Source organism: Accipiter gentilis, chromosome 19 (assembly GCF_929443795.1).
Source record: "Accipiter gentilis chromosome 19, bAccGen1.1, whole genome shotgun sequence".
Taxonomy (NCBI): Eukaryota; Metazoa; Chordata; class Aves; order Accipitriformes; family Accipitridae; genus Astur; species Astur gentilis.
In genome coordinates, this window is record NC_064898.1 from 20,352,639 (window position 1) to 20,366,942 (window position 14,304).

Sequence of the window (14,304 nt, forward strand, 5' to 3'; positions counted from 1 at the left end):
CTTCTGTGGCCTGGGAAATTACAGGGAGTTGGGTGCAAAATGGGTTATTGAATGGAACTGCTTGGCATTATTTACAGAATTGCCTATTTAAAAGGACAAGCAAAGAATTATTCTCTTCCTCAGGGTTTCCAGGCTAGACTTCAGCTCAACTTCATTTTCCAGTCCAGGTTGGGCTTCAGAGACTCTGTCATGTGTATATGTGGTCAAGAACAACTTTATCAAAGTAGCAGGACCTTGGTTAATAAAAAGTGTGCATGATAATAAATTTGTACAGAATAGGGGTCCTAGTGAAGAAGTAAGATTTGTGTGTTCAAGAATTGTGTGGCTAACTTGCAACTTGTTAGATGTACCAAAGCTCTTTAAGATATCTCTGTAACTGACTTGCTTGTAGGTCTCCTTCCCAAATCCAGTGAGTTGTGCAGCATCCAGAACACTGGCAATTCAGCAAATAATGTTTGATATCCAGTAGCTGAAAATATTAATGACACTCCACCCAAAAAGTGATCTTGTGAAGTGTTTTTTCACTAGAGCTTGGGGCTGGGCAAGTCCCTGGCATGAAAAGAAGTCAACACTTGAGACAGGTCTCGCCAGTCACCTCCTTCCATCAGACTGAAAGTACACGTGCCTGGGAATTACCCTGGCTGTTGACAGAGCTTTGGTCCCCTATCAGTTAGCTGTTTCTTCCAGGAGCAAAGGTTTGGCAGCTGAGAAAATCTTGCAAGCATTTTACATTTCTAAGGGAAAAAAAAAAGGATTTATCATGTTTCCAGAAAAAGTAATCATATTCCTATAACTTTGTCTTTCGAACCATGGAGAACAGATGCAAACTAGATATTTTGTCCTTGCTCTGTCCAAAGAGCTCGGTATTTCCCTTTGTTTCTGCCTCAGGACTATGAGCAGAACTCGTTATGGCTAATAGAGATGTTTTTGCAGATGGGGAAACTGGCACAGAAAGATTAGAGACCGTTGCTGAAACAGCCCCCTCTGGCACCCAAAACAGACCATAGGAAGGGCAGTGGTCCATGGAAGAGATTCAGACTATATGCTTTCTGGGTTTGCCAGACTACAAAGGCAGCCAATTTCATCAGCATCGTGATTTTGGACCCCAGGGTTCCTTGTGTGTTTGTACGCAGACTTCTCCATGCCTGAACTAGTAGGCACTGGAACACTTGAGATTTTGAGATAAGTAGGGAGGCACGTGCACTGCACCTAAGTCCCTGGAGGGACCCAGTTTTTTGAAAAGGCTTGGACCACACTGAACACCAGCAGGAGTAAGTCCCATTAAAGACAGTGAAGAAATACTTGGAGGTGCTGCCCCACCTTTTGCTTTGTGGCTCCTTAGAGCTTCATGGTAACAGCTTTTACTGTGGAAATGGGAAATCTGGCTCGCAGGCCTGCATCCTCTGCCTGGAAGGGCTGGAAAGGTGCTCTGCTTAGCTTAGCAAAGCCTCAGCCAAGCTCTGATGTGCCCCACCTCAACCCCTCCTGTTGAAGCTGAGCTGCTCTGAAAGAATCAGAGTGCTGGTAGCAGAATGAGTGGGAAGAAGCCGTTTCTGAGCATACTCACATGGGAGTGTGGGGGTTTTTGTGTCTTTTCCAGGGTTGCTAATGAATCCTGCCGCGAAGAAACAGTGGATAAAATGTCGATAGCCCTCAACAGTGATTCCCTTTGCTAATTGTCTCTCTGGTTCCTGAATCTTGTACTCTTTTCTGTATGATAGCCCAACTAGAGCAGAAGGAATGCAGAGAATCATGCAGGATAGTGGTGTTGTAGGGTGTCATCCTGGCAGTTATGAGTTCAAACCACCCCAAAATGAGGATAATCTAGAAACCATATCTCCTATTCCTAGGCAAGCATGCAGCCTTTCAAGCTACCAGACTGGCCTTCCTACCTTCCTTCCCTCCCTCCCTCCCTCCTTCCCTCCCTCCTTCCATAGGATGGTCACCCTAGAAGTAGACTCAGCATCTTGAATCCCCGTCAGGATTGCTGCTATACAGGCTGTTCAGACTCATCCTTCCATCTAGCGTTTTCTGTTGGTGCATTCAAGGCAGAGTGTTGTTTCCTCCTGTAAAGGCTGACATCTTCATGCAATCAATAGAGAGAAGTGGGAATGCCAACAGTGGCACTCGCCTCTCTGCATTGCCTTGGCAGCTTGGAGGCCAGCGTAGTGCTCTGGATCATTCTGCTGGGCCAGATGTCTCCTACTTAGGCACTGCAAAACTGGGCTAGCTACATACAGCCTATGGTCCAGAGTCATTTCAGTTAACATCAGCTGCCTGAAGACTCAGTGTCTAATCTCAGTTTGTAAGTACTTCTGCAGTGATCAATGAAGAGGGAGATGAGCATCTTCAAAGAGAAATACCCCTTTCATCCCTTCCCAAAACAGCTGCTGGAGGGAGGAGATGTACTCTGGAGGTTTCTGTCTCTCCCCATCAGCTATCAAAGAAGTTTAGAAACTGGTTAGATGATTGGCTTAAACTGCACACCTAACCTTTAGCCAAAGACTTGACTAGTCATCAAGAAAATTTGTAGCGCAGCTGGAAGTAGAAAACAGGTTCCTAGTTATTAAACCAGTGGTTCAGTTAGAAGGGTCTGTCCTGCTCAGCCAGAGATTAATGGCCTGTTTGTTGAGTTTTGATCACATGAACGTGAGCAATTAACAACATTACTTTAATATGCTTGTATATCAAGTACCCACTAAAACTTTGTGCTTTTTTATTTCATTGGTTTTTACATCCAAAGATCCACAAACAAATGTGAATCCAGTTTCCTCTCTCTGATACAGATGCCAGTCTGTAGTCTCTCGTGCTGTATTTTCTGTTCTCCTGTATTTTTCAGTGTTACCTTGGGGAGCTTTTGTACCTATAGAGTGCAGCCCATCTAAGACTGCGATGGGTATGTAAGTGCTATCGAGAAGTTTTTAGGCTTGCCTGAGAACACTTATTTATTTGGATGAAAGGGGATCTGTGCTTCAGACCAATATTTTGGTTCATTAGAAATGAATTCTTTTTTTAGAAAAGGGATTCTCTGCATAGTTAGGATTTTGACTCCTTTTCATTTAATTTGCATCAGTTTCAGGATGAACCTGTAGCAGCGCATATGCTTGCTGCTTTCCCTATTCCCATTACTGCCTTTCAGTCCCAATTGCATCTGGGTGTGGTAAAGTGAGCACACACCCAGAAACAGATGGAGCCCACCCAAAAAGAGACTTACCCATCACTAACACCTCACATTGACTCAGAAGGAAAAACAAATAGGAAAATGTTAGAAAATGGAGGCGGATAAGTGTATCACTGCCCTGATTGTGAATTTCTGGTGGCAGGGCTTGTTCAACCTCTAGCCTAAGGATAGGTGTGTAGTCCTTTTAGTTTTACTAGGTTTTTCACTGAAGGTTCTCTTTCAGGAATTCTAACTCCTACTGACAAGGAACTGGCAACAGCAGAAAACCAAGTATTCTACATATAGCAGGACCATTTCAAAATAGTCTCTATTACGCTGGAGGGCAAAATAGATGTAAAAAGCAGAATAGATGCATGAGTCCTCTGTATCTGTAGTTTCTCCTCAGGCTTATTCCTGAACTATGTAATGTAATGTAGTTCTGTTCTGCTGTTACAAACATTGGTTTATGTTGAGGGAGAAAATAGCCTTGGGATGTGTATATAGTTTATGCTGAATAAGAGCATTTGGTTGTTCATTGTGAAGCTACAGTACAAAAATTTAAGTCCTTCCATGGTTTTTCCCTTTAATCATCTGAAATATGCAGGGAAAGGACACTGAAACAGATAAGTACGATTCTTCCTGAAATAGGAAAGTGCAGCAAGAGGTCTATTCCATTCCTAAACAAAGAGATGCTTCTCCATCACAGTAGTAAACCCATGCATCTTTATTACCCACCCCCTCCCCAAGGAAGTACATCTATTGAGATAGCTTCTAATCCCCCATTCTCTTATTTCTCACTAAAGCACATGCATGTCTATGTCCTAAGTTTAGCCTTAACTTTGCAGATCAGCAAATAAAGAACTTCTCTCCAGTCGCCTTCTTTGAAATCCAAGCTAGACTGTGCACTTGAGTCCCCCACAGTCTGATAAACCATTTGGTGTGAGCACTCTGTTCTCTGAAGTGCTGGGACAGTGTTGAAAGTTGAAGTTTGTTATCGTGTTTACAACTTCTCTCCCGCAGTGGGACTGGACACCAGTATACTCCTGTTCTTACTGGATTTCAGAACTGCCCCAAAGAATGCCGGACCCTGGGGACAAAACTAACCTAAAAATGGGGAAGTTTAGTCAGATCTGCTTGGTCCTTTGCCTCCTAAGGTCTCAGTGATGTACAGTGCAGGTTGAACAGCTCAGCTTTAGCCTTCTAATTTGGACATCATTAAGGAGGCTTTTATTTCCCTTCTTGTCACAAAGAAATGATACAGTAATGAGAAAAACAGAAAATTATGGATGAGAGATTTTGATGAGTTGGCTTATTACAGTATTGCCAAAATGCAAAAGGCCAATTGCACAAAGAGTTAAATGGCAATTGTTTAACTCCCAGCTGGGTGGGAAAAAAGGTCTAATATTAAACACATAGAGTGGGAGCCTCTCTGCAGTCCATGCTGCTGCCCGTGCTGATGGCTTCTGTCTACCTGCCTTGCAGTCGGGACCACAAGCAAAGGGACCCGGTTACAATGAGTTTTGTTTTCATTATCTGAAGTTGGCTACTCCACAGCTACTCTACAACAGTGTGAAGACACAAGCTTGTTACTTCCACAGATGCAGTTCAGAAGCATGAGCACTTTTGTACAGAGCTCTTTTTGCAGAAAAAAAAGAAAGGAAAAATCAAGGCCAGATCTCTTCTGCACAGCTTCTGGTTATAGAGCTGAGGATGCACAAGAGCTGTGGTGGTTGGGCTCTTCTACAAGTGACTTGAAGTGTTGGCAAGCAGAGCTGCTCCTCTCCCACACTGCAAGCAGCTACCTATCGGCCACACTATCTCCACTACAAAAAATGAGGAGCCCTTTATCACTAACAGCTAATTAACATGGGATCATGTAGAAGGAGCAGATACCCATTGCACAATGCAACTGCAAAATGGCATCAGTGTGAAGGCGGTGGAGCTGCTTTTGCTTCTATCGCCTTGGCAACACCATACAACAGTCTCTTTTGATCCTCCTAGGCTATCGTGGTGACGGATGGAGAGAGGATTCTCGGGTTAGGAGATCTAGGAAGTTACGGCATGGGTATCCCAGTGGGGAAGCTTGCTTTGTACACAGCTTGTGGTGGAGTTCACCCGCAACAGTGTCTCCCTGTCCTGCTGGATGTTGGCACAGACAACGAGGTAAGACTTACTTTTTTCATAAATCTGTCAGAGGGGAGAAGGGATTGAGATTAATGCTTATCTGACCCAGTTCCCTAAATGTGGAGGGAAAGCCAGAGACATCCAAGATGAGACGATGGCTAGACCAGCACTGCAGGGATGTAGGCAGGTTTCATTCCTGTTTGATGCTCAAGGAATTGTTGCTCTTATGGGGCATTAAAATAAACACTAAATAGCCTCATGTCCGCTGGTGAGAAGACTCAGAGTGTTGCCAGTTGGATCTGAAGGGTCAGCTCGAACTTTCAGGATGACAAGGTGAGTTGAAAGATTTTGTACAGGAAGTCCTAGATTTATTCTTCCTCTGGTAATTGTGAGAAAACAGGCAGATACTTGTGTCTGCGTAGAGGTGACTGTATTCCAGAAAATGGAGAATCCCTGGTGGGTGTTTTGGGAATGATTAATTTCAGTGTTTTGTCAGATTGCACACTTTACTGCACATGATAACCAGACAAGAGGACTGCATCTGTTTGCAGATTTTTGCCTTATGACTCTGGCTCAGAAAGGCCGAAGTGCAACATTTTAGCAATGCCAGAATGGACATCTGTGAGGATGTCTTTTTAAAAATGAATATCCTATATTTATCTGTGAGGGCCTGGGTTTGTCCATTTTTGTAAAATGTACTTGTGCCTCACTTGACCCCAAGTAAACCAAACACATGTTTCTTGAGAGAAATAACAAAACTGGGGTATAAGAGCTTTGAGTTCGTGTATGAAGACAAACGAGTGCTGATGTTTTCAGACATGCCTATGCTCACTGGAAAGCTAGATTTTCTGCAGCTCTTTCGCTCCAGACCCAAGTGTCTCACACTGGACACTTGAAAAGAATGAAAGAAAACAAAATCAGTGGCCACAGATGACATCTGGGATGAGATTCCCAATTAACTCTTTGGTCTCTAGTCCCAGGATTATTTTATCCCTTTAGCATAGCGGCCTGTCATGGACTTGTGGAATACAGGGTGTGCTCATCTCAGCCTGATCCACAGTCTTTCCTGAAAAGTGGGATCTCTGACTTCAGGCCCTCTGAGGCTAAAGCAGGAATTAAGTTTCAGTCTCTCACTTTGTGGAGTTTCCAGTCAACAGACCATTGTACTTGACTTTGGCTCCTTCATCTCTTCCTTCTCCTCCATGCTGGTCTGCACACCACCAAGTGTCAGCATGCTTTGAGCCCCCAGCTGGAGCTCCCCCTCCAGAGGGACTTGTGTCTAAGTGCTTCCTTTCCCATGGGAAGCTTCTGACTATGCATGACCATCTCTTTCTATCTGAGCATCCAGGGGGACTCTAAAATCCAAAGTGGCACCAATGATTTTTAGGCATCTCCAAGGGTCAGATGGTGTCGGAGAAAGGGACTCCCAGAGTCAGTCTTGGGGACTTTTGTTCTGCCCAAGATCAAGTGTTGCTTATGTGTCCAGAAGCAACTCTGTGAAGCTAGTTTCCACAGCTGGGATTAAGCTATAGAACTTCCTGTTTTCCAGCCATATAAACAATATATTTCTTTACAATATCAATATATTTTTTTATTTATTTAATGGCTTTCTCATGTGCATAAACCCAGCTTAACCCAACCTTAAGCACATCATACAAGCATCCTGCCCCACGACTAAACTCTTATCATTGCAGAAAGACACCTCCTGTAGGCGTTCGTCCTGTTCATCTCTGCCTGTTAATATATGGTGAGCCTAAGGGGACTGTGTTGCTAACACAGGCACCTCAGGTAGAGTGGAGTAAATACAGCAGTCATACTGTATTTTCAGCATCAATTCCCAGCTTGTCTTTCTGACAGTCCATAATACTTTGTATATTCTTTCAGCAAATTGGTCTTTTTTCGGAGCTTGGCATTTCTCAGCTTGCCTATGGGAGAATTTTATAGTCCATGAACCAGCCCCAGAGCCATGGTGCTAAAGGAGCAATCAGTGAAGTAATGCAAATGGGTCTGCTTTCTGTTTCATGGCCCTGAAGAGTTAATGTATCAAACTCAGAGGAAAACCTCTTTCATCTTCCCTTCTAAGGGAAAACAGCTGTGGCTGTAAAAACAGATCTAATTTTAGCATACCTGCCAATATTTCGGGCCCCTATGGCTGCAGGACAATAGGTTTGAGATGGCTTGTCCCCTTCTCGTGTGGATGATTCAGTTCCTGAAACTGGAAGGGAAGTAGAGCTGCTTTGCGGTGACTCACAGAGGTGTTGGCCCACCTGCCTCCTGCCACTATCTGTCCTGTAATTTTTCCCAAAATATATGCTATTTTCATGCTGACTCAGTCCTTTTTAGGTGGCTTAGGGGTCTTGACTTAACACCTGCTGGATTGGTTGGAGGAATGGCCTGGTTTTATATTCCTAGAGGAGCCAAAAATTAAACTAATCTGTTGTATGAAAATACCTTGCCTTGACACCTGCAGATAACTGAGGTGAATGCTAGGTAGGTGCAGGGTTTGGGAGCATTTTGGCATCTCATCACTAGTTGTGGTCAACTCTGGGCTGTCACCTAAAAGCCTATATGACACGTCATTTCAAGCTACTTCAGGCGATCTTCATTGCTCAAAGCAATGGTCAACAGCTTTCCTGGTAACCTCAGTGCAAAATTAAGAACTGAATGAACAGTAAACACTCCACACGCAAGGTCAGTTTTATTCACTAGGAGTGAGGCACCTTAGCAGGGAGCCTTTGGTAGAGCTGTTCTGGGGATGCAGAGCTCCATTTCCTACAGTAGTCAAGAAGCATTATATCCCTCCAACTTTATTTACACAAAAATATAGTCCGTAGCTTCTTATTGAAACTCTCTCTGCTCGGGAGGAGCTTTGTGAGCTGGCCTTCACTGCATAGTGAGTAAAATTAATATGACCACAACAGACAAACTTTTTGGGTAGGCTGGGACATAAATCTCTGTCCATCCATGGAAGAGAAGATGTCAACAGAATTGCTTTGTGTCCTAGGCTCTCCTGAGTGATCCACTCTATATTGGACTGAAACACAAGAGAGTTCGTGGGAAACAGTACGACGAACTGATTGATGAGTTTATGCAGGCAGTTACCAACAAGTAAGTGGGATTATATACATGGCTCCTCTGGGCTGCTTCCATTTAAGAACAAATGTTGCAACTCATGAAATAAATGTTAGTATAATTGATCGTCCAAGCCAAGAAAGGTCATTTAAATGCAAGTCTCCTGGGTGGTCTACAAATGACTCTTTGTACTTGAGCGCTCTGTGTCAAAAATATTTGTCTTCAGAGAACTGAAATGGGACTGACTATTTATAACCATTTCCTGTCCATATAGACCAGAGGTGTCAAACGTATGCCCTGTGGGCTGTATCTGGCCTCCATCATGCGTTTATGAGCCTCATCCAGCACAGGCAGAATCTAAACTTTGGTTTGTTTACATTTTGTAAAGGAAGTTTCTAGCTTTCACCATTGTGAAGGAAATCATCTAAATGGAAATGGCGTGTTAAATGCTGATGTCCGTGTGAGTCTGCAGACTGCCTGTCTATCGCTTTGTTAAAAATAGGAGAACCCCTGCTGGATGTAAGTGCAAAGTGAGAAGGCCAGGTTTATAAGCATTGTCTTTTTAATGGTGGGACAGACAAAGTGCATATTTCTATTCTTACTTACTAGCTGGGATAGAAGGTCTCTGATGTACCAGGGAGTTTGATATGGGAAAAGCAGAAACACAACCTCAGCGCTGTATGTGCATCTCTTGCAGTGCATTGAGTTCCTCTTTCTAAAAAAAAGAAATATATTAAAATCTCCTTGACTGTCTGGAGAGGTTACCATAAGAAGGAAAGTGAGAACAACTGTTAAGGGAAAAAAATAACAATATTTGGAAAGCCCCAAGCCCCTAAGCAGCTTTTTCTGCCTTTCCTAAAGCAGCAGATGATATTGATAAGGAGTGGAAGAGAGCTGTGGTCTGTGCCTGATTAATAGGCTGCTGCCTGTCTGTATGTTGTAGGGTCTTTTCTTCACAGCTGAAGGAGCAATGTTTGATCGTCCCTCTTTCTGTGTCTCCAGCCGGCTGTATGTGTGTGTGTGTTCCTGCATAAGTGGAAGGGAGTGGGTGGTACGTGTGTCATCAGCTCGCCGTTCATCCTGTCTGCCTTGAGGTGGGAGGCATCACGTCCAGTGTCTGATGACAACGCCTACCTGCCCACTGAGGAGCATATCTTTACGTACGGCCTGACCGCCCAGCTGGCTGTGGGTGGAGGGATGTAGGAAATAGGGGCTGAAATGCTGAGGACCGTTCAGTCACAGCTGATGAACCAAGTTTTGAGAGGGGCGAGTGCGTCACGGAGAATTTCAGCATCTGTTGATGCGGTGGCTCTGTGCAGTGTTGTGCTGCACTCTGTACATATGCGGTGCTGCTGTTAGGACAGGAGTCTCTCCTTTGCTGTTCAGCATCATGGTGTAGACATGTCCTGTATGACGGCCGGCCAGTACATCGACCCACCCAGCTGTGATTGGCCACTTGCTATGTAAAGATACTTGCTATCAGCCAGTCCTATAGCCCCTATATCTGTGACTATGAACACAATAGCACTGCCTTGCCTGTTGGATTAAAAATACCTAAGGGTGACTGCAGAGAAGAGAATTTTCTGTTTGTGCTCTGGTTTGTCCTTCTTTATATTTGATAAGAAAGCTTGACTGAAATGTCAGTTGGTAACAGCGTAGTATTATGGTAGACGCTTGTGGGTTATCTAGGGGGAAGACATTTTTGGAGGCTAGAAAGCTTGTAAAACACAGCTAGGAAATCACAAGAGGCTGTACAAGTAGAAAAGATTTAAGAGCTGTTGGGGGTTGATTTGTGGGTTTTTCTTTTGTTTTGATTGTAGTCACTAATTAATCCTTCAAGGAAACTGTCCCACTTCCTTCTGGCCAGGAGACCACAGGGCTATTGGAGTGTTGGTGTTGGTGATAGAATGGGAACAACAGAATGAGAACCCAGATGATGGTCTCAGCCATCATAAATTTGGCTCTGAGATTTATGCTTGTGGTGTTAAATGTAAAGCTCGTTGCACCTACTACTCCTGCGATGTCAGGGCCAGAAAAACAATTTGCCTTTTCTGTGCTTGCTGCTGGAAAGGAAGGATTCCCTGTTATTTTCCTGTGTTTAGTTTACATGAGCTAATCTCCACATTGCAGGGAGAAGACACTCAGCCATGAAACAATGAACTTTTATCTTGGGAGGAGGTGATGTCATGTCTAACGCTTTCATCCAAGTACTGGGAATCAAGTTCCTGGGGCCCCTGTCCCAGCCTTTCTATTTCTCTTAGCCCAGATGAATTGCTTGAATGCAGTAAGCCCCCAAAATGTTCTCTGCAAAGTGGGGCTGGGAAATTCTACTTTGCAATTCTCCATTCACATCTGTAAAGTATTTGGAGGTCCTTGAGTGAAAGGAGCCATTACCCTATATTACCATCCTGACCACCAGCATACTTTAAAGCATTGTTGGAGTGTGATCCTCTGTGAGCTCTGGGCTGGTGAATAATCCTGCTATCAGCCTGGGTTTGGCAAACTTATATGAAACAGATTCATTTGGTCTCAAATTTCCACTGGAATGACTGGATGCAACCCAGTAGGAGCTCTTGCTTCTGTTACGAAAGGAAGCAGAAACTGTTCAGAAGGTCAAGAAAATGCTGTGTTATTGTAGCCTGCTTCCATGTGTGAGGAAACCTGTGAGTAGGAACTGCTGCGATCTTCGGTCTGCTGTGGTTTCTTATGCAAGTCTATAATGTCACATGCAAATTCAGTTATTTGGGGAGGAACCTTTCGGGTTGCCACAAGTCTCTTGCAATTTGGGGGTTTCCTTTTCAGCTTGATCTTCATGCAGAAATTCTGTCTGCTTCCTGAGGGTACTTCAGCTTCTCGTGGAAACCATTTGTCAGTTCTTCTGCAGGAGTACCTCCCACCCTGTCAAATCACTGCTGGCTCAAGGGACATTTGTCACCAACGTGGAATGTGTCAGAGCCCACAAGAAAGCCAGGGGAGTGAAGATTTACTCTTCTAATGGAATAATAATATCAAACAGATGTGAAATTTCTATAGCTGGAGACCCCTACAGTCGGCAGAAAGGGCTCCTGGTCTCATAATAGCCACCTAGTAATGAAACAAGGAGTGTGTCAGAGGCTTCGGAGTTAGCACTTACAGTATTCTGAAATAAGGTGTGAACTCTGGGCAATTTTAGAAAGGAAAGCCCTTTCTGAAACAGCTGGATAAATTTCTGCATTTTCCTGCTGCCTAAACCTCCATTCATTACTCTTTCACCTAAAACACATGACATGACTGAGCTCTTGTTAAAAAGAGCTCCAAGCTGTGCATTTTGCTCCTCTTGGGAGGCAACTACATGCAGAATTTGTCCCGTTGAGCCTAGCCTATGACTGAATGAAGCAGGCTGACAAATTGCTGTTTTCTCACAATGAGTAATATGCTTTGTATGGGAAAATACACTGCTTCAGTTCTCCCTCTCCTCAGTTACCACGGCAAAGGGCAAGTCAGTCTTATTCTTGAACTGGTACATTTTTGTAGGCTGGAATAAACATTTACCCAGAGTGTCCAAGGATCATAATTGCAGTAACCCGCGAATTTCTGGGGCTTGCCTGTATGAACAAATTAAGGTTGAAATCAAAACTCCATGGGAGATGCGTTGTGCTGGGGCATGTTCTCTGGGCTCTGAAGGGCTTCGGCCCAGCAGCTACAGTAACCGTGTCGCAGAAGCCTCATTAAGCTGTCATAACTTCACTCCCCTTTCCTTTCCCATCAGTGCTTATTAACAGGGTGACAGGGTAACAGAAGCTTTCTATCAGCCTGTGCCATATGGCAGAGCACAGACGATATCAGGAGATCAAGCACTCAGTTTCTCAAAACGGGAAAAGAAGGAAATTAGCTCTGCTGAGTTTGTTTTTCCTCTTTGCCTAATCCCTTCCCAGTACTTTTACCCACAAACATAGCAAGTCAGGTCCCATGTGCTCTCCAACAAGCAGAGCCTGTTTGAAAACAAGCTGCCTCTGTTCCAGCAGTTCTCCAGGGCCGTGGATCACAAATTCGCCAGCACCTTTTGGAAACAAAATCACCAGTACAGGTGCCCTCATATTATTTCTTCAGATGCTGTAGTTAACTTGGCTAATTGATCCTGAAAGACTAGACTTAAGTCTCTAGGCACCACTGGCCTCCACAAAGCCCTGGCATAATACTGCTAACACCCAAAGTCCCTCCTCAGCATCTACGTCTGTTAGGAGACCTGCACCGCATCACCAGTGCCCTGGCAGGGCTGATGGTATAGACTGACGCCAGCCTTCATGGGAATTTGAGGTGGCTATTCTCCTTGCCTGTCTACCCTAGTTACCATGGCCAGAGGGACTCTGACACCATCCAGAAGGGAAAGGTGATGGTAATGGGAAGAGCCACCCGGCTGCCCGTTATCCTGGCTTGATGTGGGATGAGCTTATCAGCCAGCTCCTGTGATCTGCTTTTAGCCACTGGGTGATATTTGCAGAACAATATTTAGGTTTTATTAGCTTGATTTTCTGCTACTGAGGAATGATTGAGCTCCAGATGTGCTGCTACAGGATCACTGTGGTAATGGACTTTTATTACCTTGCCTTCAAATCCTTTGGGATAACGCGGTTATGGATGTTGAAAAGCCCTCTGCCGTAGGCTTTCTGTCTGTACTTTCCACCTAAACCACAGCTGGTTTAGAAAGATGTAGCTGGAGAAGATCTGTTTGTGCGGAAGGCAGGTGGTGTGGCTCCATTCCTTGTTGTCTGTCAGAGGGTAGCTCAAGGCTACATCTGTGGGTCAGCACTAATATAGTTGCATCTCCTGCTTATGCCGTGCTCTTAAGAAGCCTTGTACCTCCAGCGGCAGTCTTTCCTCAGACACACTGCAAGGAGGATGACGTCATTTTGCATAAAAACACAAGAATGGCCATAGCAGCCATTACTGCTGGTCTTAGTGCTTGGAAGTCATGAGATCTGTGCGCAAAAGAGTTGGGGGGGGGGGTCTGCTGTAAGGACTATAATGAAGGTTGACTATGATTTTTCAGGATTTTTTTTCCAAGAACTCTGTGGTTGATCTTGGTGTGATCTTGCCCCGTATTCTGTCTCTAACAGTAGCTCATAGTAGATGCACTGGCATATGACTGAGAACAGCCAGCATGCAATTCTTGGCATACCCCCCAGCTTCCAGTCATGCAAGATTCAGAGATTTCCTGCTATCTTTTTGCTTCAAAGGTCACTTTCATTGACTTAGCACTCAGTGAATCCACAGCAGGCTGTATGCTTCGGAGCATGGTGGCTGTATTTATGTTGGCAGAAACCTAGTGAGACTCCTACTCAGTATTAGAAATAGTCTGCAGCCTAAGGTGATGGTGAGGCAGGCAGCAGGTCCTGTTGGGTTCGTGATGCAGCTCCCTGGCATAGGATTTCTAAACCCAGGACCCAGAGTTCTAAATTTTGTATTGGCTAGTTTTTGCAAAACCACCACCTATTGGCTCTAAACACATGTTCCAGCATAAAAGCAATTGCATTTTTGTCTCAGTCATGACAACCATCATAACAGCTACATCTGCTGTAACAGTCATGACTTCTAATGTGGATCCTTGGGTCCAACTTTCAACGCGCTATGATTAACCCGGCAATCAATGAACCTTACTCATTACATTTCTATTTCAAAATGAAGTAAGATATGAGCATGTTTTCTAACTTATCTATTCATCTCTCCTTTTTACACTATTAGAACTATTTAATGAGTGATATAAATAGTGCTATTAAATCACATCACAGTGCTGAGTGAGGGTTTGGAGGTTTTTTCCAGTGGATTCAGAAACAGAATGTCAACTTTTATCTTAATTTATCAAAATTTTAGTTTTCATTGTCAGTTTTTAAAGGGAAAACTTGCCTTCCTTTTAGCTCTGTGGAAGTCTTAAAAATTAAAGGCTTTTTCTGATGTTAAGTGTAACGTCT

At 44.1% G+C, this 14,304-nt stretch overlaps 1 protein-coding gene across 1 annotated transcript in view; it reads left to right on the forward strand.

The window, feature by feature from the left end:
- The window catches only part of ME3 (malic enzyme 3), a 127,985-nt gene that overhangs the window by 87,768 nt on the left and 25,913 nt on the right, over positions 1-14,304 (forward strand). Inside the window, exons 5-6 of the mRNA XM_049823457.1 lie at positions 5,162-5,323; positions 8,289-8,392. Of these exons, the coding sequence (XP_049679414.1) occupies positions 5,162-5,323; positions 8,289-8,392 (266 nt within the window). The remainder of the gene's footprint in view (positions 1-5,161; positions 5,324-8,288; positions 8,393-14,304) is intronic.